The sequence below is a fragment of the Dromaius novaehollandiae genome, chromosome 20, assembly GCF_036370855.1.
Source record: "Dromaius novaehollandiae isolate bDroNov1 chromosome 20, bDroNov1.hap1, whole genome shotgun sequence".
NCBI lineage: Eukaryota > Metazoa > Chordata > Aves > Casuariiformes > Dromaiidae > Dromaius > Dromaius novaehollandiae.
Genome location: NC_088117.1, coordinates 10215640 through 10243407, shown reverse-complemented (window position 1 = coordinate 10243407; position 27768 = coordinate 10215640). Strand labels below are relative to the sequence as shown.

General features: G+C 50.9%; 1 protein-coding gene across 1 annotated transcript in view; it reads left to right on the top strand.

Annotated features, from left to right (window-relative positions):
* The window catches only part of VAV2 (vav guanine nucleotide exchange factor 2), a 147800-nt gene that overhangs the window by 9535 nt on the left and 110497 nt on the right, over positions 1–27768 (top strand). The window contains exon 2 of the mRNA XM_026094434.2: positions 22594–22710. Coding sequence (XP_025950219.2) covers positions 22594–22710 — 117 coding nt within the window. The remainder of the gene's footprint in view (positions 1–22593; positions 22711–27768) is intronic.

The following is a 27768-nucleotide window of genomic DNA, read 5'->3' as shown; positions in this document are numbered from 1 at the left end:
TTTCTTCTTTTTTGGAAAAAGCCGCAGTGCCCTGACCTCCAGGAATCCGCAGCCTGGCTGGCAGAGCCCTAGGAGGGAAGGATGCACAGTGCCCGAGGCCGGGAGGAGGGCTGGGGCGCGCGGGCAGCTCGGGCACCCCGGCTCCTCCAGAAGGGAGGATTTCTGCGTGCACAGTTGCAGGGTGTGAAATGCGAGTGCTGTGCGGAGATTTGCTGGCCCGTGTGCGCCGGAATGTGATATTCCCAGGGAAACGGGAATATCGGCACCTGTCCCTGCTCATCTCTCCCCGGGACCGCGGTGGTTCGCTGGCTGTCCTGGCGCGTAGGTCGTCTTGGTTTGCAAAAGCAGCTGGAGATGCGGGGGAGCGTGCTTATTCAGTGACACTGTTTTACATGAAACTAAGTTTTTTGCTGGGCTTTCTAAGAACTAAAAAAAAGAAAAAATCCGGGATACTGCTAGATACAAGCCTTTCTACGCTGCTTTCACGGAGCAGTTAAGGTTCGGTGAAGGCCGGGCATTGGCCAGCGTTGCACATCTGTGGTCCAGCTTTAACCCTTGCAGGTAGGTCGGCTCGGGGAGGTTTGGCTTTTCCCATTCCCAGCGATAGGGATGCTAACGCTGAGGGAGTTTCCACCTTTTCCTGGGACCTCCCGGATCTGATCACTGCTGCTTCTCGCGGCGTTTTTCTGCCTGCTGAAATACACGTCTGGCCTGGCCACGGCGCTTCACCCGCGCGGAGGATGCTGAAACCTTCTCCATAGGGGTGGCAGAGGATAGAGGTAAAGTTCCCTCGTTGACAGTTCAGTCATCTGAAAAAGGATAATGAGGAAGCTTTAATGAAACTACAGTATCCGCGTGATTAGACTTATTTTTTTTTTTAAAGCCAGGTTGTCACAAGAAGCATTTCTAATTAGAGAGAGAATTAATTCCAGATTTTTGTCCCCCCCCCCGCACCCTTCCCCCTTAATTATATTTGCTAACGTGTTTAACAGCTTTCCCTTCAGAAAAGAACAATTTATTCAAAGGTCATAAACAGATTCTGGCATTAATTACTCCAGGAGCCACACTGGGTTGCACTGGAGAAATCGGCTCCGTTGGGAATGCTAAACCTTTCCCAGCTGAATTTATCCGTGGCTGAAATGACTCTGTTTGCACATACACACGCACAAAGACAGACCCTCCCCCCCACCAAAATAAGAGGTCGTTGCATCTGCATCTTGTGCCCAAGGTTTTAAGACCCGTGGGAATCTTTTGGTTAATTTCCACCAGTTTTGGAACAAGCTTCTAGATGACATTTCTTCCATCAACCGCTCGCTCCTCTTCATTTTATGGAAGATATTTAAGGGTATTTCTATCGGCTCGTTCTCGGTCCCGTTGTTGCCGGGGATGGCTCGGACGGCTCCTCGCCGGACGCGCGGGGAGCCTGGCAGCAGCGTGCAGGGCTCAGCCTGGCTCCTGGCTGAGGTTAATAGTTTTGGTAACCTCCCGATTTTGGAGCAGCTGTAACATCTGTTCCAAGCGATAATAAAGCAGTGCTTAGGGGGAAATTAGCATACAGCTGCTGGGACGGGTGGAAATCGCTATAGAAAAAAACAAATTTATTGATGGAAGATGAAGGCCTACTGCATTTTTCATGTTGCCTGATGCTTTTGGCAGCGCGTGCGAAATCTGGTCCTTTGTGGAGAAGGACAATGCTGCAATATGGGATTCTGATGCAAATTTAAGGCTCGAGTGTCTTTTGTTTTTTAATTTCGGCCCTCACCCAAAACCAAGAGCACGTTGGCCTGCTTTGGTCCTTTCCGAAGTCCTGGACTTCCTCCAGGGTGGATCGAAGCCCCCGGGTTGGCAGAGCGGGGCTCGCTGCGGGGCGTCTGCTTGCAAACCCGCCCGTTGCAGCTCTTCCCGGCACCCGCCGGGGTTTGCGCGTTGTCCCCGTAAGCGCGTTACGTGGCCTCTCCGCGGGGAGCAGCGCGCGGCGGGAATAGCGCCCAAGGCCACCGCGTCCCGGGCTGCGGCGCCCGCTTTCTCCCAAGCTTTCTCGGCTAACCCGGGCCCCGGATGGGGAGAAGCCCGGGCTCGTGCGGATGCGAGAGGGGGAACTGCTTGAATCCGCTTTCTGGGTCTGCTCTGTAATTTGGATTTTTCCGAGACGGATCCCTAATAGCAGTGTAGCAGCGTGACGATGCCGCGCGCGGGCTGAAGCCGCGTGTCGGGTGGTGGTCCCCTTCCATGGAAACCTGTTATTCGCTGGAGCAGAGCTGTTATTAGCGTGATTTAGGCACCGTTGTGGCAGGAGCAGGCGGAGCTCCCTTATGACAGGGTGCAGGAGGTAATAGCACAGGTATATTTGCAAAAAGGGGTATTTAACTTGTCGTTATGCGAAAGGTAACTTAATACCTGCCTGATTTTGTCTCTGTCGCATTAGCAATGGCGCTTTGTTTTGCATCTGAGTGCTGAAGAATAAACGTCAAACTTCTCCTCCCTCTGCCTGCTTAGTATTTTACTCCAGGAAAAAAAATTGTGAAAGTAAAATGAAGTGAGAGATGCAGATAAACGTGCCGGGGAGGGAGGGAGCTCGGGTTGTCCCCCCCTCCAAAGCTCGCGGGGCTGTGGGCAGCAACGCCGTCCGGCGCGGGGCTAGCAGCAGCGCTTTGCTCCCTCAGCCCTTCCCGAACCAGAGACTTTGGTATAATTTTATTTTTCTCGAGTCCTCTGACTGCTGTGGTGGTGCTGCTCGTGCTGATAACTGCAGCCTGCTTTTGATTTTCCAGCCTGCCTGTTTGCAAATAAAAAGCTAGGAAAAATGTAAAGGAAAAGTAGGAAAGACTCCTCCTGCCGTCTCCTTTCCCTAAGGACAGTCCCGTGGTTTGGGGGACCTGGCCGTGGGACTTGTATGTCCGTGACACGGCTCGTGTCTCGTTTTCCCTCTCCAAATGTGGTTCATGTTTTCCCCACGATGCCCAGTGTCTTCCCGCTGTTTTACAGGCGTTTCAGATGAGTCTTGCAAGAAATGGTGCTGGTGGAAAACTGCTACCGGTGCAACCCGTAGAATTTGAGTTGCAGAGATGGCCCCGAAAATGTGTCCTTGTCCCTGAGCCAGCGCCTGTCCCCATCCCATCGCATCCATGTCACCCTGGAGACCTCCTGCCCCCAAATGGGGCGAGATTCCCGGCTCTACGGAGACGACAGCTCAATTTTAGCTTTTCTGTGCAACTTCACAAAAATCTTAATGCTGCGGGACCAGGCAACGTGGAAGTAAAATGGGTTAAAATGGGTTAAAATGTGCCGCCTGTCTGCTCCCAACCAGGCGGCTGGGCTGGCGCTGGGGGTGGTGGGCCTTGCTCGTGGGTTAGGCTGCCCGTTTTGGGGGGCAGAGGTTCTCCATCGTGCCCTGACGGTGCAAGAAGGTGGGTTTGGGCAGGTCGGTTCCTGGGGATGGAGTAAAAGCCTCACCCGTCTGCTCCGTCGTGTCCCAGCCCTCCAGGCTCCAAGCCTGTATCGCGGAGGGGGCCGGAGCAGCAAAGCACTTTCTGGCTCATTTCTTTCTTGAGGTTTAATGTTTTCAGTGTCCATTAGGCTGAGGATATATCTCTACTTCTTTACTTCCCACCCGGTTCTCCTTGGCTTGCTCGCTGGCTTTCAGAAACCCTCGTGGCTGCTTGCTGAGAGCTCGCAACTTAATTAGCATCGACTGAGCCGGCGATGATGAGCAGCCGGGGTTTTGGGTTGTTTCTGATGCTCTGTGCTCTCTCCCCGGATACTCCGGCATTGTTTTTGCTGTTGTTCTTCTGAAAGGACTTTTGGAGAACTTCTCTGTGGACGGCTTAAAAGCAAGTCTTGTGTTCAATAATTAGGTGTCTGTAATAAAGCTCTGTGGGTTTGTTAAGGCACTTTACAGCCCTCGGTTACATTCTGCAGGATTTTGAGTGCTGCCTCCAGGCTTTGATTCTGTGGGAATCTTCCATAACCGTGGACATAAGAGCGCTCCCCAAAAAGCTGAGCAGTTGCAGATGTTCCTGTTTGTGGTATTTATGTTACCTTGTGGACCGGCAGGTCCAGGCTCTGCCTGGGACTGCGTTGTACCGGGCGCTTTGCGAACGGGGGCCGTAATCCTTGGGAACAGATAATGCAGACAATCTGGGAAGGCAGAGCGCGGTCATCTCCACGTTAGAGCTGGGAAACCAAAGCTCAGATGAACTGTGGTGTGGGCTGGCTTATTGCCCCTTCCCCGCTCCGTGAGTCTGCGAGGGGGTGGATGGGCTGTGGGAAAATGTGTGGGAAAAGGGAAAACATCGGAGCAAACAATTCCGCTTCAGCCCTGGAGATGTGAGTGGTGCTAGGTCCAGAGCTCTTTCCTGGCAGCGTTCATGGTTTATAACTTTTCTTTGTAATTAAGCATTTGTTTTCCTTGAAAAGGACAATGTTGCTGTGAATGGCAGGAGATGGTGGCACATTCCCGTCTCCACGGCTCTGCTTTCCACTGGCTCCGGTGGCTGCTCTGCCTGGGGCTGAGCAGTGCGGGGTTGCTCCATCCCCGGCGAGGTGCAATGGTCCATCACCTCCCATATGGACTATTGCACGAGGACAAGGCAGGACACCTTGGACCTGCGCTACGCTAGAAGGTCTCACTGGTGCAGGGAGGTCACCTGTGGGTTTTTTGACATTTGGTGCATGCAAAAGCCTCCCTCAGAGCAGGTGCAAACGGGTTTGGGGCTGGCTTGGTGCATGGGGCACATCAACCTCAAGTGGGATGTCCGAGCTTCTCAGTGAGGTTGCTGGCCTCCTCCCATCTCGTCTCTATTAAAGAGGCCTTGGTTGATTTGGGTTTTCCTCTAAGGGGAGGAGTAGTGCCTCCATTTGAAAATCTCGAAAAAAGTCTGATTTTTATCAGGATGGGTGAAAGTGAGATCCATTTTCAAGAGATTCTGAGTTAAGGGGGCCCCTGAGAGTCGCTGGTTGCTTCTGAAAGCCATGAGCCGTTCTTCAGAGGAAATAATCTGTTTAAAAAAAGACAAAGTGATGCAAGGTAAAACCAGTAATTTGCAGGCTCCCTGCAGTGTCCGTCCTGCGTGGGTCTGTGGGACAGTAACCAGAGATGGTGCCGCTGTTTTCCAAGAGCCTGCGTGAGCCGTTGCCGCGCGTGGACGGTGCTGTTCTCCGCTCTGCAGATCCGCCGCCGCGTCTGAGTCAGGCGGGTTGTGGGGAAGGCGGATGCGCGCGTGATGACGGCGTCACCGTGAAGTCCTGTGCAGATACGGGCGTGTGGTTGACCAGAACATGTGGTGGGTACAAAAGAGCTGAGAGATCATCTCATGCGGTTAAGGAGGAGAGACGAGTTCAAAAGTTGAGCGTTTGAGCTGGGCTAAAGCTTGATGCTAAGCAAGAGCCTGTGAGAAGGCTGGAAACCAAAATCAGGGTCGTTGACTTCTTTTCTGACGCTTGGCAAATTGGTATCGCTTTTGTTTCAAAACAGTGAATTTCTTCCTCCTTGGTTTACTCGGGGCAGCACTGAGAAAGTATTTGAGGACTGCAAACTTGTGTTTTCCTGGACCAGCGTGCGCCCAGCTAACGCGAGGTGCGCGGTCATGCTGGTGACTCCGGCGAGAGGCCGCGCGTGTGCCGTAACGCGGGAAAGCCGAGCGGGAGCCCCGGGGAGGGCTGGGGGCTGGAGCGGCTCAGAGATCAACCGACGTGTCTGTAGGAGCGTTTATATATGCATATTTATATACACATTTATATATGTGTATCTATATACACAGAAACACACAAGCTTATTTAAAAGCTGTGCAGGGCAAGGACTCTTTGAGGAAAAATACTGTGTTTTTGGGAAACTGTGTCAATTATCTTGGAATATGCGCAGTCTCCCTTGGTGCGCAGAGCCCGGGCACGCAGTGGGTGTCAGCTATACGTAGCGGGGGGTGTACGTGCTCCTTGGGTGGTAGCGTGTAAGGTTTGACATAGCGCACGGACCTGAACGTGTGACTCCACGCGGCACTGTCCCTGGACCGACACGTGGCAACTGGTTTGTGCCTTTGAGTCGAAGGGGAGTTATAAAACGACGTGGAACGGCTTCCTTCCCTGGAAGGATGCGTTATTCATGAGACCGCGAGGGATGTTACGTGATGCCTTGACTTTCTGCCCCGCTCCGAGACGCGAGCCTCTTGCCAGATGTCCATCAGGCAGATGTTGGTGTCTCCTCCGGTCCTGGAGAGGGAATGCTCTCGTTGTGGGTTTTGCTTTATTATTATTTTTGAAGTCCCAGTCTGCTGCTTGAATGCAACCAGAAGCGGTGGGTCATGATGACTTTACATAAAATGTGATTTATTCTCCCCTCCGCGAACGCGCTCGGCAGATGCGAAGCCTCTTCTCCGTGGAACTTGAGGCAGTACCGTTTTGAGTAAAAGCTTCTCAGATTGGAAGCTACACCTTGAAGAAGGATGTTTTATCTTCCTCGGTGTTTACAGCTCTGTAAAATACTGTATAACCTTAAATTTTTTTTCCCGTCTAGCCCTGATTGCAGTATGTAGAGGAGCGATTTATTCTTAACAGCTCAGCCTAGTAAGTGCTGCAGTAACTTTTGCAGGAGCCAGACCTGTCTTATTTGCTCTATGGCTTTTTAAAAGTATCATGCTGCCTTCTAAACAAATGTTCTTAATAACTCCTGATTCAGGCCGTGTACAGCTGAGTATATGGTAGTGTGACAGAAATCCACGTAGTTGTTCTTGCACTTGAATTCTGTGCTTGAAGAGAGGTTTTGGATGAGAAGAGCCTGCGTGCAGATGCGGGGCTGGGCCAGGTTAGCGCGTGGCCAAGTCTAAGGCGAATGATGACGTATTCTGCATAAGCACAGATCCTGGGCAGCTAATCTTTAGTCCTGTAATGCTTTTTTATGCTGTGTATGCAGAGTCTGGTGGATTCTCCGTACCTTTTACACTGTGTACGTGTTGTTGCAGGCAGTTGCTAAGAGAAGGATTATTTGAAAGCGGAAGAAAGATCACCGTTTCGTAGTGTCATATACGCCTGTTTAAGCAGTGAAAATTAATCCAAGTTGGGAGGCATGTGGAAAAGGGAAAACAGGGTGGAGGTGCATCAAAAAGGGGGAAATGGAGAGCCTGTATTTAACTGCGTGTTGGCACTCTCTTACCCATGTCAATAAAATAACTTCAATTTTTGGGTCAGCGAGCTTTTTTGGGGCCGCTGCCTTTCAGCTGTGTCGATCGTTTCCCATTAGGAGCCCTGAGCGTTGTCCTTTCGCGTCCAGATGATTTTCACCCTGATAAAGCGGGAGGGAATCGTTCTGGGAGCAGGCGGTGGAAGGAGGGGAGTTGCGGATCAGATGCCGTTTCCAGTTCCCCTCCTAACCCTCCTTGCTGAAATGCAGCATTTATGTTCCACCCCAACCAGTCCCTTGGGCCTTATCTCCGTGCTCAAGTTGTACCAAATTAATTAGACCAGCCCAGCAAAAGCAATACAACTTTCCCTAATGCTCCCCGCTCTGCAAACGTAATTACGCTGTTATGCAGGGTTTCTTTCGGATATTGCAGAGAGAGCGAGCTTTGCTTGGATAAGCCGTCTTCATACTACTGTAACTGTGTGTCTGCCTGGTGCTCTGTAAATGCCCTGTTAAATCCCATTTCCAGGTGGAATACGTGCACTAGTAAAATACCTGCCTTTGCCTAGACCCGAGTCAATGCGGGGATGGAGAGAGGGATGAGGAAATTCGGCCCAGGAGGATAACTGGCTTTTTCTCTCCTCACCGTAGGGATGGAGTATACATGAGAAATTCCGGCTTGGTTTTCATGCTTAAATGAGCGTAAATCGGGGATAGCTGCGGCGTTGCGAGAGTGTTAGTGCTGTGTGTGTCATTACACGTATGTGTTAAACTTGCTATTAAACCCTTTCGTGAGGAGCATTTAAAAAACAAAATCCTGTTCTTCCCCGGTTGCAGAGATCTCAGCTTATTAGACTGAAAAAAATCCTTGATACTGGATATTAGTCCTTGTTAGTCTGGTTCAGATGAGAGGACTTGCCTCAAAAAGTACTAAGTGTAAGCTGGAAACTATCTGGTCAAAGCATATGGGAGACTTTGGGGTAAAATGTCAGGATTTGCCCCTTTCCACCCTAAACTGATGTTACTACGGAGGTGGCACAAACTCGTTAGAAGGTGCTGGGATGAGCAGCTTCCATCCTCATCCCTTTGAGCGCGGGGAAGGCTTCCAGCGACCTCTCCGCCGGCTCTGAACGCACCCTATCCCCTTAATACAGCACGATATATTGGCAAATGTTAGAAGCAGAGGAGAGAGCGATGCAGATATTCGATTAGAGGGCTCTGCTGATCTCGTTATACTCCCCAAGTAATACTTTATATAAACATCCAGAGCTTTATTTCCCATAATCTGGAGATCTGTTTTCAGTGGCGCTTCTCAGGAGCCGGCGAATCTGAGCTTTTTAAGCAGCTTTGCAAACTAAGTAGCCAGCAGATTAATTTCTGTAGCCCGTTTTCATCGTACGGACGTGTTTTGTGCTGAGCCGCTGCGCGGGAGCCGCGTCGCGGTGGTGGGTGCTTGGGGGGGGACGGATGGTCCCGATAGCGTAAAACAGGCCCATCCGCAGGGAGAGGTTTGAAATAAAGCGGGTTGGAAAGGGAGCTCTTGGCTTGAGGCTCTCCCTGAAGCGAAGCTCCCGGACAGGGATGTACCGGATCCAGAAAGGTCTGGAACGGTCGCTATAGCTGCCAAAATTTGGACAAATACCTGTTTGAAGCGTTGGGCAATGGTCTGTATCCCGCTGCATAAAGGCATCTTCAGTTCATTCTGGCACCGAGTCTTTCTGCTTTGGGAAACTTTGCAGCACAGCGTTAATACTGGCTGGTGCCTCTCCTCAAGTTCCACTTTGCAAAAACAACTGGAAATGGAAAGTGATCTCTATTTATTTATTTATTTTAAAGTAACATGTTACTTCCTAGGGTGCGAATGGGGGGATAATTGACAAGCTGTGAAACCGAAGCAAAACAAAAAATATAGCTTTTGTGGCTCTCGCTTTCCTCCCTCCTTCCCTCCTCCCAGGAAGCCATCTGAAGTCCGCGGCACGCGTGCGGCTGGAGCCGTCTCGCTGGGCACGGCACGTGGAAACGCGGAGCCGAGCCTGCCCCAGCGCCCCGGCCGGCACCGAAATCAGACTGGTGGGAAGGAAAAGGAAAAAAAAAAAAAAAAAAAAAAAAGAAAAAAAAGGTGGAAAAAAAAAAAGAAAGGAAAAAAAAACCCTGCTCCATGGGTCCTTGCTGAATAGACGAGAAACAGCTGTTGTGTCAGTGTTAAGCAGTTATTGGAAAAAGCTGTTGCAGGACACTTGGGTGCTGGCGGGGAGAGGACGGCAGCGGTGGTTTGCAGCTCCAGACCGTGGGCAAGGGGATTTTCCTGTCTCGTCCTTAGCGTGAACGTGGTTTGGGAGCAGTTTATATCCCCTGGAAGGGCTCGAGCATCCTGGAAATGGCACTTTCCCTTCGACGGCTCGGGCGGGCTGGGAAGGGAGGGATGCTTGCCGTCTGGTTTCAACCATCCCGCGCCGGAGCAGAGGCTCTTGCTGGGTGCCACGGGCAGCACCCCAGCTCGCGGGCAGCGCGTTGCCGCCTGCAGCATCTTCCCCAGGGGGTTTATCCACCCCACCAGGGTCTCGGGATTAATATTGCCTGCTATTTCACAGCTTAAAATACGGATTAGAGCAGGCTCTGGGCTCCCTGGGCCCAGATGTGCTTAGGTACTTGGCTCCTGCTGAGTTGAATCCAAGTTGGGTGCAGAGATGCTTCAGAGTCTGTGCTGTTTCCAATGGATTTTTTTTTTTTAAATCTTTATTTTTAATCTTAATTCTTATCTTGCTTTAAGGTAGATCAGAGCAGGCTGATTTCAAGGTATGCTCTTGCATCAGAAAGGAAAAATGCACGTATGCGGTTGTGGGCCAAGGCGATGAGCAGGGCTCACGGCATGCTCGGCTCAAGCGCCGGGAGAGCGGGAGCAAAGAGCTGCGGAGCCGCGTGCGGTTTCCTGGGGGTCCTGCGCTGCCCCGTTGCCGTCGCAGGACAGGGGCTGCGATGGGGCCGGGGGCTGCGATGGGGCCGGGCTGCTCCGCGGTCCTGCCGCGCGGACCTCCCCGGGGTGCTGCTCAGAGCAGAGCATCCCCGCCAGCGTCGGGGCTTTCCTTTGCTTGCAAAACCAGGAGTGACATGCGATGGTTTTTTCTTCTGCTTTTCACCTGGCTTTCATTACGATGCTTGAGTGATTTGGAGCGAAGCTTGATGTTCTGTAGAAACGAATTACACCCCTCTCCCCTCTCTGGGAGGGAGAAAAATGCTCAATTGAAATGATTAAAAAAAAAAAAAAAAGACCCCGCCGCACCATCACAGTGATGCTGACGGCCTCCCCCTCCTCCCCCCTCTCCATCAAAGCTCATTCTGATTTTCATCTGCCCGCGTTGAAGGCGACGTTTAACCCTTCGGGTTTCCTGTCTCTCGGCCTCCCCAGCTCTGCGACACTTGTGGTTGCTGCTCAGTTAATGAATTTCCTTGTAATGCTGAAGGGGAAAGGAACCGATACCCTGAATGCAAATCACAAAAGGCAGCGCGAGCGCTTTATTTAGAAAGAAAGAATGCTAAATTTCTGGGTTCATCGGTGGGTTTTTCTTTCCTAAGAGGCAGAAGTGGCCTCAGAGCTGTGACGGGAAAGTCGGGCAGGGTTTGGGGGCCTCGGCCGAGGTCTGCTGAAGGCTCGTGGGAGGCTTCTTGTGGTGCCTAGGAAGCTCTGAGCAGGACTTCGATAGATTCAGAACCTTGCTGTTAAAAATGATTGGGAAAGATGGGCAAAAAGATATTTTGGTGAGATAGGGAAACACTCCCTCTGCTTTATTTTGTTGGCCAAATCTAGTTACTCCAGCATTTTTTGAACAGTCTGTCAAGTTCTGCAGCAGGAGTCTCATCCACATTTAAGTTATATTACAGGGTTTAAAAAAATAGCTAGGGAGATGATCTCAGTGCCTGCTAAGTCTGCCGGCAGCAGATCCCTCTGCCATGCCGAAACGCGGCCGAGATGCGGCTCTGCCGCGGCTCCTCGGGGCCGATGCTGCTTCGCCGCCCTGGGCAGCGGGCGCGGAAAACCAAAGTTTGCCAGAGATGCTTAACGTCAAATGGAGCGAGGCCACAGGTTTGTCAGGTATTTTATGTATTTTGCAAGATGCATAAAATAGAGAAAATAGCATCAACAGAAGAAGATCCATGCATAATTTTAAGTATTCTTCATCTTTCAGTAATATTATGGTTTCTTTTTTGTTGTTTGAAACTCTTTTGGCAGCATTTGTTTTTCTATTACTAAAAAAATGCAAGGGGTTTGATCCCAATTAGTGTCTCCACCTTCTCCCCCCGTTACATTTTGAAATAGGTGTTTTGTTAGTAGTTTGCCTCGTTCCCTTGGGCATGTTTCATGTGCAGTCGAGGGAGCTTGTTTCCGTGGTGCAGAAGGGCCCTCTGGAAGGGAGGTGGTGTCAAAAGCCTTGCTGAAGTCGAGGTACATCCCATCTGCTGCTCTATCCTGTCTTTTGTTTTCTTTGAGGAAAGCAATCGGTTTGGATGAGTGTGGTTCGCTTTTGCCAAATCCGTGCTGAATATTCCCGGTTTACCATCTTGCCCTTGCAGAACGGATCCCCAAGGGATGTGCTCCAGGATGGAGGTCTTCCTTCTTGCTCTTAGAGATGGGCTTAATGTTGTAGGCTAACCGTTAGCTAAAGCAAAGCCATAGTCAAATGCATGTGGGCAGTAGCAAAGTGCAGGAAGCTGGAGGTCTCTCTTTCAATTTTGGCTCGTTTTGGCAATGGCGAAGACTTTATACAATCCAAGCAGCTCCGCCTGGGAATCCATCTGGCATGTGCCAACGCGAGAGAAAGTTCTCGCTCCTTGCCGGGGTTGTCCTGCCTCTCGTCTCCCAAGCATTATGGAAATTGGTCTTTACAGGGAACGCGCATGGAGCCTGAATCTGCTTTGGCCGTCTTGCAGACACAGACGCTCCCCAGAAGAGCTCCGGGGGCTGGTGCGTGTCTGCACGTGTGTCTGTGTAGCCTTGGTCTCCAGGTCCAAAAAACTAGCGCTAAAGCAGTTAGATTAAAAAAAAAAAAAATCCAAAACAGACTTAATGGAAGGAAAATAAAAGGTTCTGTAATAACCTGTTTAACCAAAGCAATTGTCTTTGCATTGCATGGGTTTGATGCATTTGCATCGTTCTTGGTATGTCATCACCTTGCAAGCACAGTGTCACTTCCTACTCCTGCTCTTGCTGCTCTGTTTTAGCTTAATTATCTGCAGAGGAAATTTGGATCTAGCAGATCCCATAAGCCTCGCTTTAAGCAGAGATCTGTGGGTAGAAATGGGCTTCGGAGGCTCAGAGCAGCTGCTGTGCAGTGGATTGCTCCTCCTGGCTTGCATGCGAGGCCCTGCTTACAGGGCCAATTCCCTATAATATATGAGGTTATTTTTTTCTGGATCTTCTGGCAGGACTGGGTAGATCACTGACCACTGGAGGCAATTCAGCTTCCCAGCACTTTTGTCCACAGAGTTGTCTGGGAGAACAGTGTATTTGCCGTGTCTGTAACTTCTGAGATTTCTGAGACTTCATGCTGCAAGTTTCTGTGTCATCTTCAAATACCTCCTGTCACTCAAATCAAAACGACGGAAGTTTGCAACTGTTCTAGGCTGGTATTTACTTCATCACCAATGATGCAACAAATGCAGCATTTAAAAGCTGCAACAAATGCAGCATTTAAAAATTTGTCATGGCTGAGATTTTGCTTTTCAAATGTGCTTTCCCTCTGTGCGCTGCATTACTTTGGCTCGGTGGGATGAATGTATCAGGAGACTTGTTTGTTCAGGGCTGCTGATTCCTGGCCCGTAACTTGGTACTTCCTTGCAGTGAGGAAAATGGCACATTTGGTTGTAATTTCTAAGATTTTCTGAACCTGAAGTGAATCTAATCGGAAGTGGATCACCCAAAACCGTGACCTTTATGGAGGAAAAAATGGATATACTCATGATGCATGAATAATGCAGTGGCATCCATGTGAGCTCTTGCCAGAGAAGTCTTTTGGATGTTGAAAGATGGCGTGCCATTAATTCGATGACAGGGCAGAACTTTTGAAATAAGATGTCTTAGGTTGTTAAAGAAAAGTGCACTATGTCTGCAATGACTGATGTGTGCCCTCAAATGACGGCGTGCCTCTGTCGGATGGTGGCAGCCCGGCATGATGAGCTCGAAGATGGTCTGAGAGCCGTAGCTTTATGTAGCAATGGTAGGGCATCTGAAAATATCAACAGGTATTTAAAGTTAGGCTCATATGACGAGAAACTGGGACCTTTATAAATTGATATATTGGTCTTGACTTCAACAAGCATGTCTGGTTATTATTTAATAACTCAGTCGGTTCCGGCAGTTTTGCATGAATGATAGTCAGCTATTGCAAGCAGCGAAGTCGGAGCCCACCGCCTGGTACACATCTGCCCCAAAGTCAGGGTTTTCTTTCAGCATTTGTAGGCCAGCTTGGTTTTAAATACAAAAAGGTATGTTCTGCAAATTGAGCTAGTCCAGACTTGCTGGCCGCTGCCTGGAGCTTCCTCTCGCGGGTCTGGGCTGAATGCTTGACGTGACAAGGTTTGATTTCCTGACTCGGCTGCTATTTACTTGTCATAGAGAAATACCATAGCTGTTCTCATCGCTGGCTGTCGAGAGTTCATCATGGTCTGCTCCCTGTGCCAGCTTGAAGAGCAGAAAAACAATGAGCGCTTGGAAAGTCTTGTATAAGCGTATCATTACAGTGTAACACTATATAAGATTACGTAATTCTCTGTTTTCTTGAACAGCAGCTGAATTCTGTGTTATAATTCGATTGTCATGGTTCAGGTCAAGTCCTGTCTTAATATTTTGGGCTGGCCAAAATGTTTTGAATTTTCTTTGCTGAGAACTCAGTGTGTGAGAAGGTATCCAATTTCTTGATCAGCTATAATCGTAATTCCTTTTTACTTATCCTGTCCCTGCTTTACCTACTGCCATGTTTTATGCATAATGCAGGGCAAGCCTTAGCGAGGCAAACATGAATTTAGGACTTTGCATCAATACCAAAAACCAAGATAACATTTTTTCTTTCTTTCTTTCTTTCTTGAGCTAAGTTCCCCTGACAGATCTGCATGTCTTCGAGCAAAGAGGAGAAAAGGGTTGGATTTGATGTGTGGAAGGGGACTCTCTATCAAGGGTACTAAACACAGGCAGATTGAGCAGTGCTTCCAAGCTTTCCAGCTCCCAAGCTGGAAAAGGTCTCGGAGACTTTGTGCCTCAGTAAATGCAGGCCTGGATTTGGCAGTCTGCTGATAGGTGTATGCTGGTGACAGCCCAAAGCTGGGATGCAGCAGGGAGGGTTTCACCCTACACTGCACATGAAAGTCTTCAAACAAAACAACACACCCCTCTTTCCCCTCCTCCTCCTCCTGCAAAAAAAGAAAAAACCCACCACCCTTTATTGTATTTGTCCAAAACGTCCATCTGGGTATCTCGCTAGAGCAGCATGTGGTCTGGGAGTCTGTATTCTCCATCCAGCTCCTGAAATGGGGTAGGCACCAAAGCTAACAGGGTATGTCTTCCCATGCGTTCCCTTTCTAACAGCAGAGCACGTTGCAGAGGTGTCTTGCTTTCATAGCAGGGAGCTTGAGCTTTGCTCTTGGAAGAGGAGTTGGTGGAGCCCCAGGGCCTTCAGAGGGGATTGGACCTCTCTGATTTGGCAAGAAGCTCTTGTTATTCATAGGAATGGGTCTTTGCTTCTTTCTTAAAGGCGTCCTAAAAGATAAATCCCTGCAGTGTGGTCAGCTGCCTGATATGATATAAGGGGTTTATTTAGGGTTTTCTGAAACCTCAGTGGCCAGGTTTTTGGGTTTGCAAACCCCAAACATGGGGTTGGGGTTTGGATCCCTGTTGAACTTGGAGCCGCTGCATTTTGGGTGGTTGTTGGGCACAAGGTCTGGGTTGTCCCTGTTTCTTGATGTGACCAGAGAATTTCAACCTGCAAGTGACTTTGATAAAATGCTCCAAGGCATAACGAGTAAAGCTCTTCTGTTACCTTAATGATTCCTGATTTTTCTGTTGAGCCCACGTTTGCAGATCTCCAAGGGCCTCACAAAGGAGGGAAGTATTGTCATCAGCTGAAGTCTGATGGTTTTCTTTGGGAAGTTGCAGCTTCCTTCCTTTCACTTAAAGTCCCAGCACTGCATTTGATGGCCCTGTGATACGAGACCATCCTCCAAAGCGGGCTGCGCTGCACCGAGCGAAGCACTGGCTGCGGTGAGCCGGGGAGAGGCTGTGTGTCCCCGAGGAGCTGCGCGCTTTCTCGGGGCGGTTCGAGCCCTACCGGAGCAGAGGGAGCTGCCGTCCTGCAAAGGGTCCGGGACGCTCGTCTGCTGGCCGCGAGCCCGGCGCAGACTTCCCCGCCACGTGACAGCGTTCGCGGACGGGCTGTGCTGACTCTTGCACTGGCGTTAATGAATCTTTCCTGCCGTGCTGCTGGGACGGCTCAGCCTGGCTTTTTAAGCTTAGGTCATCGACGCTGTCGAGACTGCATCTCGGGGCACGAGGGCTGGGGCTTTCCTGCGATTTCCTCTCCCTCGTCCAAAGTGGGAGATGTTATGCAGTGCAGAGCTCTCGTCCCTTCCCCCAGCCCTGCGCTGTTATTTTGGACTCAGGACCAGCTGCCTGATGTGTGTTTTTTTTTCCAAATTTTCTGGATTAACTTTTTTTTTTTCCTCTTCATGTCGGTGTGTTTAATGGAGGAAATGAGCCTGCAGTCCCAGACTGCCGCGATCCTCGGGGGAAGTTCAGCAAAACTTTCATATGATAAAATAGGACAAGCTCCCGGCCGCTTCCGCAGCTCTGGGCTTGGCCTCTCCAGCGCTCCTTGGCTGGGTGACAGCAATGCCCAGAGAGGGACAGTTCCTCTGCACTGCGCATGGTCTCGTCCCTGGAAGTAGAGAAAACATATATATGCATGTCACATCTTCTGTAAATACATCTATATGTCATAATATATTACTTCTGTATCTCACAGAGTAATTTATTTATTTGACCTTGCGCTGCATCTCTCACTTTTCCCATGTCCTTTTAACATCTGCCACCTCTGAGGGGTTTGCCTTGAATTACTGGGGCAAGGAGAGGACTCGTGCCTGGTCTGAAATCTGGGAGTGCTGGTTAATGTTTTGCCAACTCTAGTTTGAGCACTGCTGAAAGTCATTCCTGTTTCTCTATGGTTGAGGTTTGTGACTTCAGTATATTTAATAGGTTATTCCCAAGGCCTCCTACTGTGTGTGTTTTTTTTTTTTAATTGTTTTTTACAATTGGCAGTAGGTTTCCAGCCCTCTGGTCAGAGGTCTGGCTGGATGCTCCTCGCTAAGAAGTACCTTTGCTTGCTGTAGCTCAGGGTTAACTTTCCCAGGTGCCTCCCCATGACAAGCTATTGGTGTTTGCTAAAATAAATGATTAACGTTATTCCTCAGGTACTGCTCTGGGGCTAATCATCGCTTGTGGGTGGGTGGAGGAGAAGCTCTAGTGAGGTCAGTGCTCACCAGCATTTTGGGCTCATTAATCAGCCTTTGAGTGGAATTTGCCCAGCCCATGAGTGTTCTGCTATGGAAATGCCTTTTAAATAAGGGGGAAATAATAGAACTAAATTGTTTGAGAAATAGTTTCATTCCCTACTTCTCAGTAGATAAATCTGCTGTCCAACAACCAGAAATTTAGTCTGTCCATCCAAAGTAATTGATGAGCTGTGACTTGAATCCAAATGTAAAATGGGAGGGAGGCTTTCTGGAGGTGTGTTTTTGTATCGTTTCTATTAGAGATCCTGGCGCAAAGCGAGAGAACGAGCAAAGCTGCAGCAGAGGTGGTACTGCCAGCGGAGGGTGAAGCAAGCTCCGGTTATGCTTCTGACTCTTATTTCTGCTCCTGAAACTCTCTCGGTAGCACCTTGGTTTAGAAGCTAGCTAGATCAGGCAGAGCCGTTTGGGGAAACCAGCAGTTAAAGGTTATGATTTCATGTGCGCAGTTTCAAATGCAGAGTTACTTAAGCTCCAGCCCTGCAGTTCGTGTTGGATGCTCTGAGACCTTCTTTGCGCTCTTGCCTTTGAAGCAAGCAAAGGAAGCTTTGATAGCTCTGCGTTTCAGATCAGTCGCAGGCCTGTTTGGCTCCTGGGCAAGTCTGTGGGATCCCTGCAGGCGTCCTAACTGTGAAGAGCTGCCAGTTGTCCCCTCCCCGCAGTTTGTTCTGGCCGTACCCTCTCCTGCCTCCACCTGATTCTCTGATGCTCCCGATGTCCTTAATGCGCTCTCACACCTGAGAGCAATAGCGAGGCCGGTTGGTTTTAGCCTTTGTGCGTGGTGTGTGTTACGTGGGGGGGAAAACAAACTTGGTTCCCGCTCCTCCGTGGCAGTTTTCTCCAGGGCTTGTGCTTCCTTCTTCCCTGCTCCTGGTGCCCTGTGCAACGTCAGAGTAGCACGGGGGAACTTGGCAGGACTGGGAAACGAGTCCTTTGGCTTCCTTGGGAGGTTTATGCCATGGGATACCATGTCCATGGGATAGCCATTGCCCCGTGAATCACAGCAAATCTGTGCTTTTTGTCCATGAGAGATCTTTTCCCTTCCCCCACTTGTGGAGGCTGTGATTAAACAGATGCTGCTGGCTCCCCGTCGGGGACTCACTCCTTGCCCGGTGCTTTTGAGCTGTGCCGGCAGCGAGATAAGAGGAAACCTTGCATCACGCTCAGGAAGCGCTAAAGAAAGTTGCTTTCGTCATTCGTCAGTGGGTTATCTAGAGCGGCAGGGCTGCAGCATTCCTCGCATGCTGCAGGGCCCGTTCAAAGCCCACGGTTTTGGATGGGATTCAGCCGCGTGGCTGCGTGCCCGGCCGTCCAGCTCCGCTGCGCGGCTCGCTCCCGCCCCCGGACATCCTCCCCGAAGCGTTGACCCACGTCTCCCGCGGTCGCTGCCCCGCCGGGAGCTTTCGTACGATCCCACCCTGCCGCCTGCCCCGTTTCCTTCCGTGTCCTGCGTTTTACCGCGTTATTGAGTTGCTCCCTGAGACCCCCAGCTCTTCCCCAGCCTCGCTGTCGGTGGCCTTGTCACCGGCTGGACGCGGGGATGGGGACAGCAGCGTGCCGATCCTGGACCACGCGGCCGAGAAGGTCCTGCAGGTCCCACCTCGGGCAGTCCGGTGGTTCAGCAAATGCTGCCGCGTCCGCAGACCTCCTCGTCTCCCTTTAGCAAAACAGGCTCTGGTGGGAGTCGGAAATGCATGCGGCTTTCCGGGCTGGGAAGCCGGGTCGTTATCTCTGCTGTTTTTCCTCTCCCTCTGTGCTGAGGGAGGAAGGCTGCGAGAGCCGAGGTTGGGGGAGGACCGTTTCCAGCCTGAACCAAACATGCTCCAGTCGTTAGGTCCTTTGTGAAGAATTCACGTGGGAGGTGCTGGTGTCCCGCCAGCCCAGGTGCCGCGGGGTGCCCAGTGATACGGGGACTCCGGCGAGAAGTGGTGGCAAATAAAGAGGGCGAGAGAGGAGGAGCGGCGCGTGGAGCTGCTGTGCTCCCTCCCGCGTGCCGAGGCTGGACCGGGAGGTTTTCACCGCCGAGGTCCCTCCTGCCACCCGGGCAGGTCCCCGCTCGGCTGCCGGTGTCCCCGCGCAGAGCAGGGCTGCTGTCGGCGGGGAGGGAGTGCGACGCGCTCGGGTTTTTCTGTTTCTTTTGTCTCTGGTGCCAAATGCTGATGAGGCTGGTGGTTGTTGCCGGAGCCGGTTTGGTCTAGGTTTAACAAGCCTGTAAAACATCCTATTTTTATCTTGTTTACTTGTGAAAGAATCAGCCCGGGTTTTTGCTCATTTGTGTATTCCCACAGGACCGGTGCTGCGAGCCAGGACTTCTGTGACTGCAGCCCTCTGGGTTGGAATGGGTTAATTAATAAATCAATTTGGCAACAGATCTTTTTGTTTAAGTTATAGCTGGCTGCTGGGAGGAGATGGATGGTCGAGGTCCAGGCTGGCCCTGGGGTCACCGCGTTAATGGTTTCTGCTGGTGGTGGCAGGCGAGGGAGGTTGTTGCACCCCGTTGCTCCGGCTGACGAAACCCCCGTTTGGATGCTGCGGCAGTGGGGAGAGAAGGGTTAAGGTCCTGCGTGTCCTTGGTGATTCCTTGTGTCTTGGTCCCGCGGTGGTGCCAAGGGAGGCATGAGAATCGCCCCCGAGTCGCTCTCCTTGCCGGGCAGGCCCGTTCCCACCGGAGGACGGCGGTGGGGAAGCGGTTGTGACCGTGAGCGGTCTCCACGCGGCCCGGCGTGGAGGGACCCCCGCGCCCTGGGCACGCTCCCTGTGCTGCTCGCATACGTCCATTGATCCCACCACCCACGGGCTTGTCGGACACCTCCTGGTTGCTCGGGTGGTTTTTCCCCCCCGGCAGTGGCCAGGCTCGGTTGGGGCACAGGCGGGAGGCTGATGGTGATGCCTGGTCCCCACCGGCTCCGGCGCTGGATGGGCCGTGGGTCCTCGGTTGAGCCACGTCTTTTGGCTCTGGTTTGACCTGAAGCGTGTAAGTGACCCCATTGATTTGGGGCTTGGCAGGTGTTGGATGAGCCCACGGAGAACATAAATTTTCCTCTCTTTCCCTTGCCCATCCTTTACTCTCCCAAAGTTGTGATCAACTGGTGAATAACCTGGCCTCGGCAGAGCTCTTGTTCAGTTGTAGCTAGTTTTAACGTGTGACCCTGGAATAACACTACCAAGCCAACACCTCATCGATACTAAAACAGCCACAAAACCCCTCTGAGCACAAGCTCAAGGTGCTATTTCGCAGGCAGGTGAGAGAGACAGTGGTCCTACAGAGTCGTGCTCCGTCGCCCGCCTGTGCCGCCTGCTTGGGCTGTTGCGTGCCGCTGCTCTTTGCGGATGGATAGATAAGGAACGGGGCTGAAATTCAGCTACCGCTCTCACCCCGCACTGGGATTTCCTTGCTGTGCTCCGGCCGGGCAGGTTCGGCGCCGGCTTCCTCGGCGGTGAGATGCGCTGGAGGACGTTTTAAGGAGCTGCTGCTGCTTTCCCTTTCTGTGTTTTGCATCAGGCCGTCTCGGCAGCTCTTTATGTGGATTACGGGATTCCTCCTCGACGCTCGTCATCTGCGCGAGCGCAGCAGCTGTCTGTGCGCGGTGGCAGTGCTTGGTGGCTTTTTGCAGACGTCACCTGGAGCTGTGGGGAAGGCGGTGACACCGCCGCGGGGGGCTTGCGCTAATTTAGTGGCTGGTGGCATGAGGATTTCCAGCTTTGAGCTGGATGAGCAAAGACAGTTGGACGCAGCTGACGTTCGGTGGAGTATCTGGTCCTGCCCTTCCTCGCCAAGGACGAGCTGGGATCAGGGTGGCTCCGTCCAGTCTAAGATCGTGGGATGGCTCGTGCTCGCTCGCTGGTGGAGGTGCTGTCGAGGGAGGCAGCTCGTTTGCGTGGAGGTGGGATCTCTCTCGGAAACGAGGCAGCGTGAGGTTTGAGCTTTTCAGGAATTGGAACCCAAAACGTGTAGCACGGAGAGCTCTGGTTCTCACGCCTTCAGCCGCCGCCTCCACTTCACCAAGCATCAGCGCTGCTAGAGACGATCCTTCCTGAGCGCTTCGGCCTTCGTTTCTGCCCAAGCGTTGGGACAACCAGCAAGCGGTGAGCGCTCCGAGGGCTGGAAAAAGGCAAGGCATTTCTGCAGAGGAAGCTTGCCTCTTGCTGTGTGCAATTATGGCTATAACCTGTGTCATTAACTTTTAAAACTGGAGGCTTAGAAGGATTTAAAATAAACATGTGGTAGAAACTTGAGATCAATGAGGCTGCAACACAACAGAAAATACACCCTTGCTGCAAGCAACTGGTTTGCACAGGATGTAAATTCTTGCGGAGACCCAGAAGATGGAGTTATGAAATAACCCGTATCGGCAAGAGAGGTTGTAAAGCAACTCCAAAAAAACTCCCCGTCTAGACAGATTATATTTACTGCAGTGTTTATGTGAGATAGAGGAATGCCCTAGAAAAACAGAATCGTTTTCAGTTTCTGCCTCCGGCACTTGCTTGTCTAATGAGAACGCTCTGATGTGATGTTCGTGTCCTGTGCTGCAACCTCCACGCTGGGGGCTTGCGCCGTCACCCGGCAGCTGCCCGCGGAGGGGGCCAGGACGGGGCAGAAGGATAAAAGGTTATTCCTTGCTTTTGGAGGTGAATCAGCCTCTTTTAATGTGGTGGCCTTTCTAATTCTTAGCCCCAAACCTGAAGTATAATCCCAAATGCAATAATACCGAGAAGCTTCATCATGGTGGAGATAAGATGGACCAAAAAGGCCATGCTTTGGGTCTTTTAATTTAAAAAAGAAAGAAAAAAGAAAGCTATTTTATCTTTTTTTGACGAAACCACGTAACCAGCTCGGCACGAGCTCGACCAAAGGCAGCTCGTGCCTGTGCCGCGCGGTGACGATTCCCTCCCGGCGCGCTGATGTACGTAACAAAAGCGTTCGAGGTATAAATATTTGTGAAGAGGTTGCTGAAAAGGAACAATTGGTTAAAAGTGCTGCAGTAAATTGAAGGTATGTTCTGCAGTAGTGTGCAGATTGAAGGAGCAGTGATATTAGCTGGCCCGCTCGGCACCCTCGGTCCGTTCTGCTGGGTGATGTGGGCGATGCAGCCGAAGGAGACAGAGTCTCGTTCTTCTCGTCTCGGCTGTTGGAGCGAGACCGTCTGGAGCCCCCAGACTTCAAAATCCCCGACGCTCGCCAACAAACAGCCGATTATCGCTATTGTCAAAGATGGGGTTTTCGTGAAAAAGCAACATACGGTTGCTCTGCCGGTTGAGCTATCTGCATGAGTTAGGGTGGTCCCGGGAGAGGCGAGAGCTCTGCCTGTTCAGGCGGGCTGCAATGAAAGAGGAGCAAAGCTTTGCGGATGCAGCCGCGGCGATCGTCCTGCTCCGGCCGCAGTGCCGAGCCGGGCCGGGAGCTGCTTTTTTGGTCGACAACTTACTCAACATCCCAATTTCTTCTTTCATTTGGGCTCGTTTGCCTGGGATGTGTGTGTGCATGGGTGTGAACAGACGGTTAAATGCGCATTAATGTAACGTGTCGCTTCTGCAGGGAGGCGCAGAATGGCATCGGTGAAATTAGAAATGGTTAGAGATTTCATCTTTTTTTTAATAGAACATCAGCTGTAATTTATAGCCTGTGAAAGGGAAATGTCCCGTGTCAGGTTTTCCAGCCGTTCTGCAGTGTTACCTTATGTTTGAACTGTGAAATTTAGTTTCTAAAGGGGCGTTTGCTTCTGGTGCACAGCTGAGAACACAAGAGTCATAACAGGGCACCAGGAGCCTGACGTCTTGAGTAACAACAAATAAACCATTGCATCATTTTTCAGTGCGTGTTTCTATGTTCCTGTTAATTTGTTTCACATGTGAATTTAACCTAGTATAGCTCAGTAAAAATTGTGCCTGCCTTACTCACTTGTCCTCCCTCCTCTTTTTTGTTCCCCCAGTTTCTCTGCTTGAAGAACATTCGAACGTTCCTGAAAGTCTGTCACGACAAATTTGGGTTAAGAAACAGCGATCTGTTCGATCCCTTTGACCTCTTTGACGTACGGGATTTTGGAAAGGTAAGACCTGCTGCTGAGCTCTGGGGGAGCGAGTGGTTTTGGTGTTGCTGGCACCAGATGGTTTTTTGGGCTTGTGCTGCAGCTTTGGATGAAAAATGTGAAGCCTGTATGGTTTTCTGAACAGCTTCTGCCCCCCTAACCCGTGCGCTGGGGGACGACTTCTGCTATACCGGTGGTAGACTGAGTATCTAGGGCTTGACTCTGCTGCATCCTTAGTTAACGAAGGGAGATCCAACCTTAAAGCTTTGTGCTGCAGACTGCAAAGCCTCTGGGATCAGGCGCTGCAGCGAGCGGCTGCTCGGAGAGTGGCAGGGTGCTGGCCGTGTTAAAGGTGTGCGCAGCATGGGCGGCTTTAGCTCCCTTTAATGCTCTTGTTTGATCTGTCTGGATCAAGCGGTGGTCTCCAAAGTACGTGAGAAACTTTGGTTTTTGGGGACACAAAATATTGCAACTATGCATTTGTAAAATCGCTATTGGAAGATGCTGGAGTCCGTGAGAGGGGATGCCGTGCTGGAGCGGGGACTGTGGGTCGCCTGCCTGGCTCCAGCGCTGCCCCGCTCGGTGACATGGGGGAAGCTGCCCCGCGTCCCCGGGGCCCTCTGCCTGCGCCGGCTGGGCTCTGCTCGGCCGCGTGTTTAACGTGGGTCCTGAGGCCCCGAGGCTGAGCACCCCGCACGGCCGCTTCCCTGGCGGCACCCCGTCTGCCCGGGGACTTGTGCAGGGGGCCACAGCGGCACAGCTTTGTTTTCCCTATGTTTTGCCCACAAGTTTGCTGCGAGGAAAGCAGGTTCAAACCTGTCCTGAGCATCGTCCTCGCTCTTACCTGCTCTCCGTGACCCGGTGTGGGGTTGAACGCTACAACCCCAGTCGCATGTGTGCGCAGCAGTCCTCATACTAGTGTTACAGATCCGTACAAACCCGGACCTGCCTTGTGATGCTGAAGCAAGAGCCCTGCACCTGCAAGTGCTGCTGGTTTTGCCTGGGCGTGGATGCAAACCTTGCACAGCGCCGATCCCCATCCGATGCTTCTGTGCCTGGCACCAAGCAAAATAGCTCTCCAGAAGTCATGGCTGGTTTTGTAACTGGGCCAGTGAGTTTCCATGGTGGTCAGTAAATCTCGTGCCAGGGCTAATTCAGTCCCCTTAAGTATTTCTGAAATAGAGGTTTTTCCTCCCACCAGTTCCTAGGTGCTGGCTGTGTGTTTGCTGTGTGCCACCTCGATGAGAGAGGAGAGAGTCTTTCTCTGTGTTTTGCTGCAACTGATGGGCAGCACTGGGTACTGAATGAGACCCAGCTGCGAGGGAGGAAAATCCCACATGGCTTTGACAAGAGGCTGTTGGTTTGATATCCTTTCTTTTGGCATCAGTGGCATCAGGACCGCACCGTTACTCTGATGGATGCGAGGCTCAGGGAAGCTATTACACAGGACTGTTGCTATTCTTCAGTGGTCTAGGTGTTAAAAGATTTATTAAAGCTCTGTATTGTTTTACCTCCCTTGAGCTACCCGGCATAAGCTGCTTGAAGGCATCTTTTCTGGTTATCCAACAAGTAGATTTCCACTGCTGATGAGGTTTTTTTATTTGATATTTATTGCCTAATTTATTTCTGGACCATTATCTGGAATGTGCAATTGCAGGGCCTTGTTTTATGAGTTTTTTGATTTATGAAATACAAGGCGTCTTTGGTTGTTTTGAGAATACGAATGCACAGAAGGAACCTTTTGGGTTGGGGAAAGAACCTTTGCTAATTAAAATGCTGTTTTATGGTCACATTGTCTCTTGCTTTTTAGTGTTTCAAATTGCATAATAAGCCCATTAATAGACCTGGTATTAAACACTCCTGGAACATGTCAGCTGAAAACAGTCTAGTTTCCTTTCTGTTCCAGCTAGGGAACAGCTCTTCCCTACTTCTGTTTACTTCCTGGAGGTCATCCATGACCTTGCAGGCCTTTGGTTTGTAGCTTGGAAAAGAGATGATTTGCCGTTCCCTCTTAATCCATGACAGTTTAGTTTTTTAGGAGACTCGGCAGGAGAAATTTGTCACAACTGCTGTGAAATCGCAACGTATTTTAATGCCTGCATCATGCTTATTCTCATGTGCGTTGTCGTCTTCAAAGACCTTTGCAAGATTTGAGGCAGCTTCTCTGTACAAAAATCTTGTTGATCCTTCCCTGATGTAGTTTTTATCAATTCTTTTTTGTGGGGAAATCAGCTGTTCGGGTCTGTACCACCCTAAAATCCCCCTGGAAGCCTTTCAAAATATCCCCATTGTCTTTTCCACCTTTCATTCCTGCATTATCTTCAGATCTGTGTTCAGCAGCGGCAAAGCAAACAAACAGGGAAAAATCTGCTGTTGACCAAAGCGAGTTTCTGTTTTGAATCACAATCATACGAATCTTGTGAGAGCAAAAGGAGTCTTTAATTTACATTCCCACTGGCCAAACGCAGACTTCACACACAAAAAATTCCTCATGAAGCCATTCATTACTTGGATCAATAGCACTTTTTGGTTACCAGACACTTATGCCATGTAAGAGGCTTTTATGAACAGTGCAATAGTAATAGTTGACCATTTAATTACAGAGGAAGCTTGCTGGAGTGCTGTTGGGTGTTTCCTCTTCGGATACTATTTTCGTTATTCCTCTCCTGCAAACAGAAGGCCCGTTGGACAGCGTTGCTAAGAGCGTTGGGGTTTGCTGCAATGCAATTAGCAAGTAAAGCGGCGGAGGCTTGCGTTGCTTGTGGTTATGTGGTGCTGACCTACACGTAAAGGGACTTGTCCGTTTGGGATCTGCAGGATCTGTCAGGGTTTCTTAGCAAGAGAAAAATGCTACTGCTTTAAAAGAGAAGGAAAAATCGGATCTCTGAAGTCCCATGATCCGATGGCAAGAGCTCATTTTCCATAGCTGGTGGCCGGCTCCCTTCCATCTGCCGAGCCAGAGTCTCGGCAAGGATGAGCTTCCGTTGGCTCTGCTGGTTACTCGTGGTGTGCGGCCCTGCCGAGAGGGGTAGGAGGGCATCACGTTGCCTCCGGTTTTGCCGTAGCTGAAACTTTGGCCCAGCGTGCCCAGGCTTTGGGTGTAATGGAGGGCTTTGACTGATGCTAACGTGGAGTTTTGCACTGTTTGGTTGCTGGAGCTGGTTCGGTTCCTCTGCCGTGACCCACTAAGGGACGTTCTTGCCAGCTGTGGGCAGGTGGCTGTCCCAGGGTCCCCAAGGGGTTGGTTCAAGACAGGGAGAAGGATCTTTTTTTGTTGAACTCCAGAGTCCAGGGATATGGATTTTATCCCTGTCTTTGCCGCTTGCTTGTGTTTCAAGCTTGCGCAAGTTGCTGCTGCTTGGCTTTCTCCAGGCTGATGAAATGGGACTGTGAACCTCGCGGGCTTCTCCGGCCGAAATCCCTGCAGAGCTGGAGGGATCCGTCTCTGCCTTCGTGGGGTGTTGGGTAACTGGCAAGCGCAGGCTCTTGCCAAATAGATGCATCATGTTTCTTGTAATTTTTCTTGCAGTGTTTCCCAATTACCCAAGGGAATTGGAAGGCAACTTTAAATTATTCATGGCCAGTATATATATTTTTTTCTTTCCCTTGCGCCCCGTTGTTAAGCAACCCCACTGCAGCAAGGGACGTGCTATGTTCAGAGCCAGAGCTTCCCAGCGGCGACCCAAGATGCGGAGCGCCTAGGCTTCTAGGTGTGTCCCTTTAAGACACCTTAGAAGGATATATATTTTTTTCCTGTGAGTTGACTTTCAGTTTTTTTTTTGGTTTGTTTAAATCTAGTCCCTTTAAAGTGGTTCATAAGCTATCTGTAATCACTAGTGACTTCAACAAAACTGATGCTCTGTTTGCGTGTCTTCGCTGCAGGATGCTAAAACGATATTGCGTACCGGGCTTTGAGGGAGGAGGCTGCTGTTGGTCCACCTTATCCATAACTCGGGTGGGCACTGGGGTCCTCTGCAAGGGTGCCGTGCGTCCGGCCCCTGCTAGTATAGCCTGGCTTTGTGTGTGCGCGTGTGTAGTTCATGCACGTTTAATAGCGGCGATATAAAACGTAGCTTTTATTGAACTTGCTAATTTGTTGGCACCGACTACGATGAGATGAGATGTACGTAAATATGGGTTAAGCTCTTTATCACTCTGTTAGTCAGCGTGATGGTAGCAAGGTTCATTAGAGCTACTCATTTTCAATAACTTGCAGTAATATACATTTTTTATTTTGAGAAATATAGTTCAAATATTCATAAGCCTGTGGAGCATGCCATTTATTAGCCTCTTACTCCGCTTCACTCTCCTGATGTGTATTTCATCGTCCTGACTTCCAAAGTTCCTGGACCAGTTCAGAAAAGCTCTTTACAAGGTGGGGGGTCTCCAGCCCTGCCCCATAGACACAAAATGATGCTTTTATTTTTAAATGAAAAGGAGAAGCTGGTCACAAGTCAGCTGAAAAATGGGGGGATATTGGCTCTTCTGCAGCCTGAGATGAAAGCAGTGTTTTTCAACGTGTTGCATGTGGTCGGGAGGTGGGTGACAAGTGCCCCAGGCTTGTGCTTTGATGAAGGATCCCCGGGAGCGGGGTCTGCACCGACGGTGGGTCCGGCCCTCCCCGGGTGGATCCGAGCCCTCCGAGGCTGTGCTGGTGCACGTGCCCCCCGCGACGGGCTGATGGGGGGCTCAGCCGCCGGCCGGGTTAAACTTACGGGTGCCCAGCACGAAAACCCCTGCAGCTGCAGAGCAGCTCCTCACCTAGAGAAGTGCCGTCCCCGGTCCCTCTCTGAAAAACACGCACCCCGTCGCCAGAGAGGCAGAAAACCAACTTTTCTGCTCCGTTTCCGATACGGGGTGGCAGCAGTCTCGTTGTTACCGAGGGATTTGGGGATGTTCCCACCACGGGCCGGTGGCGTTGGCGTTTCTCCTCCCTCGGATGCTCTGCTGCAGCTCCCCTCCCTCGAGCAGCTCCGCGACTTCGTGGGGAGCCTAACACCCTGCAGCAGCGTTTTAAAACATGCCTTTAAAACTGGACCCTTATTTTTACCATAGCCTGAGGGTGAGAGAGGGGAGAAT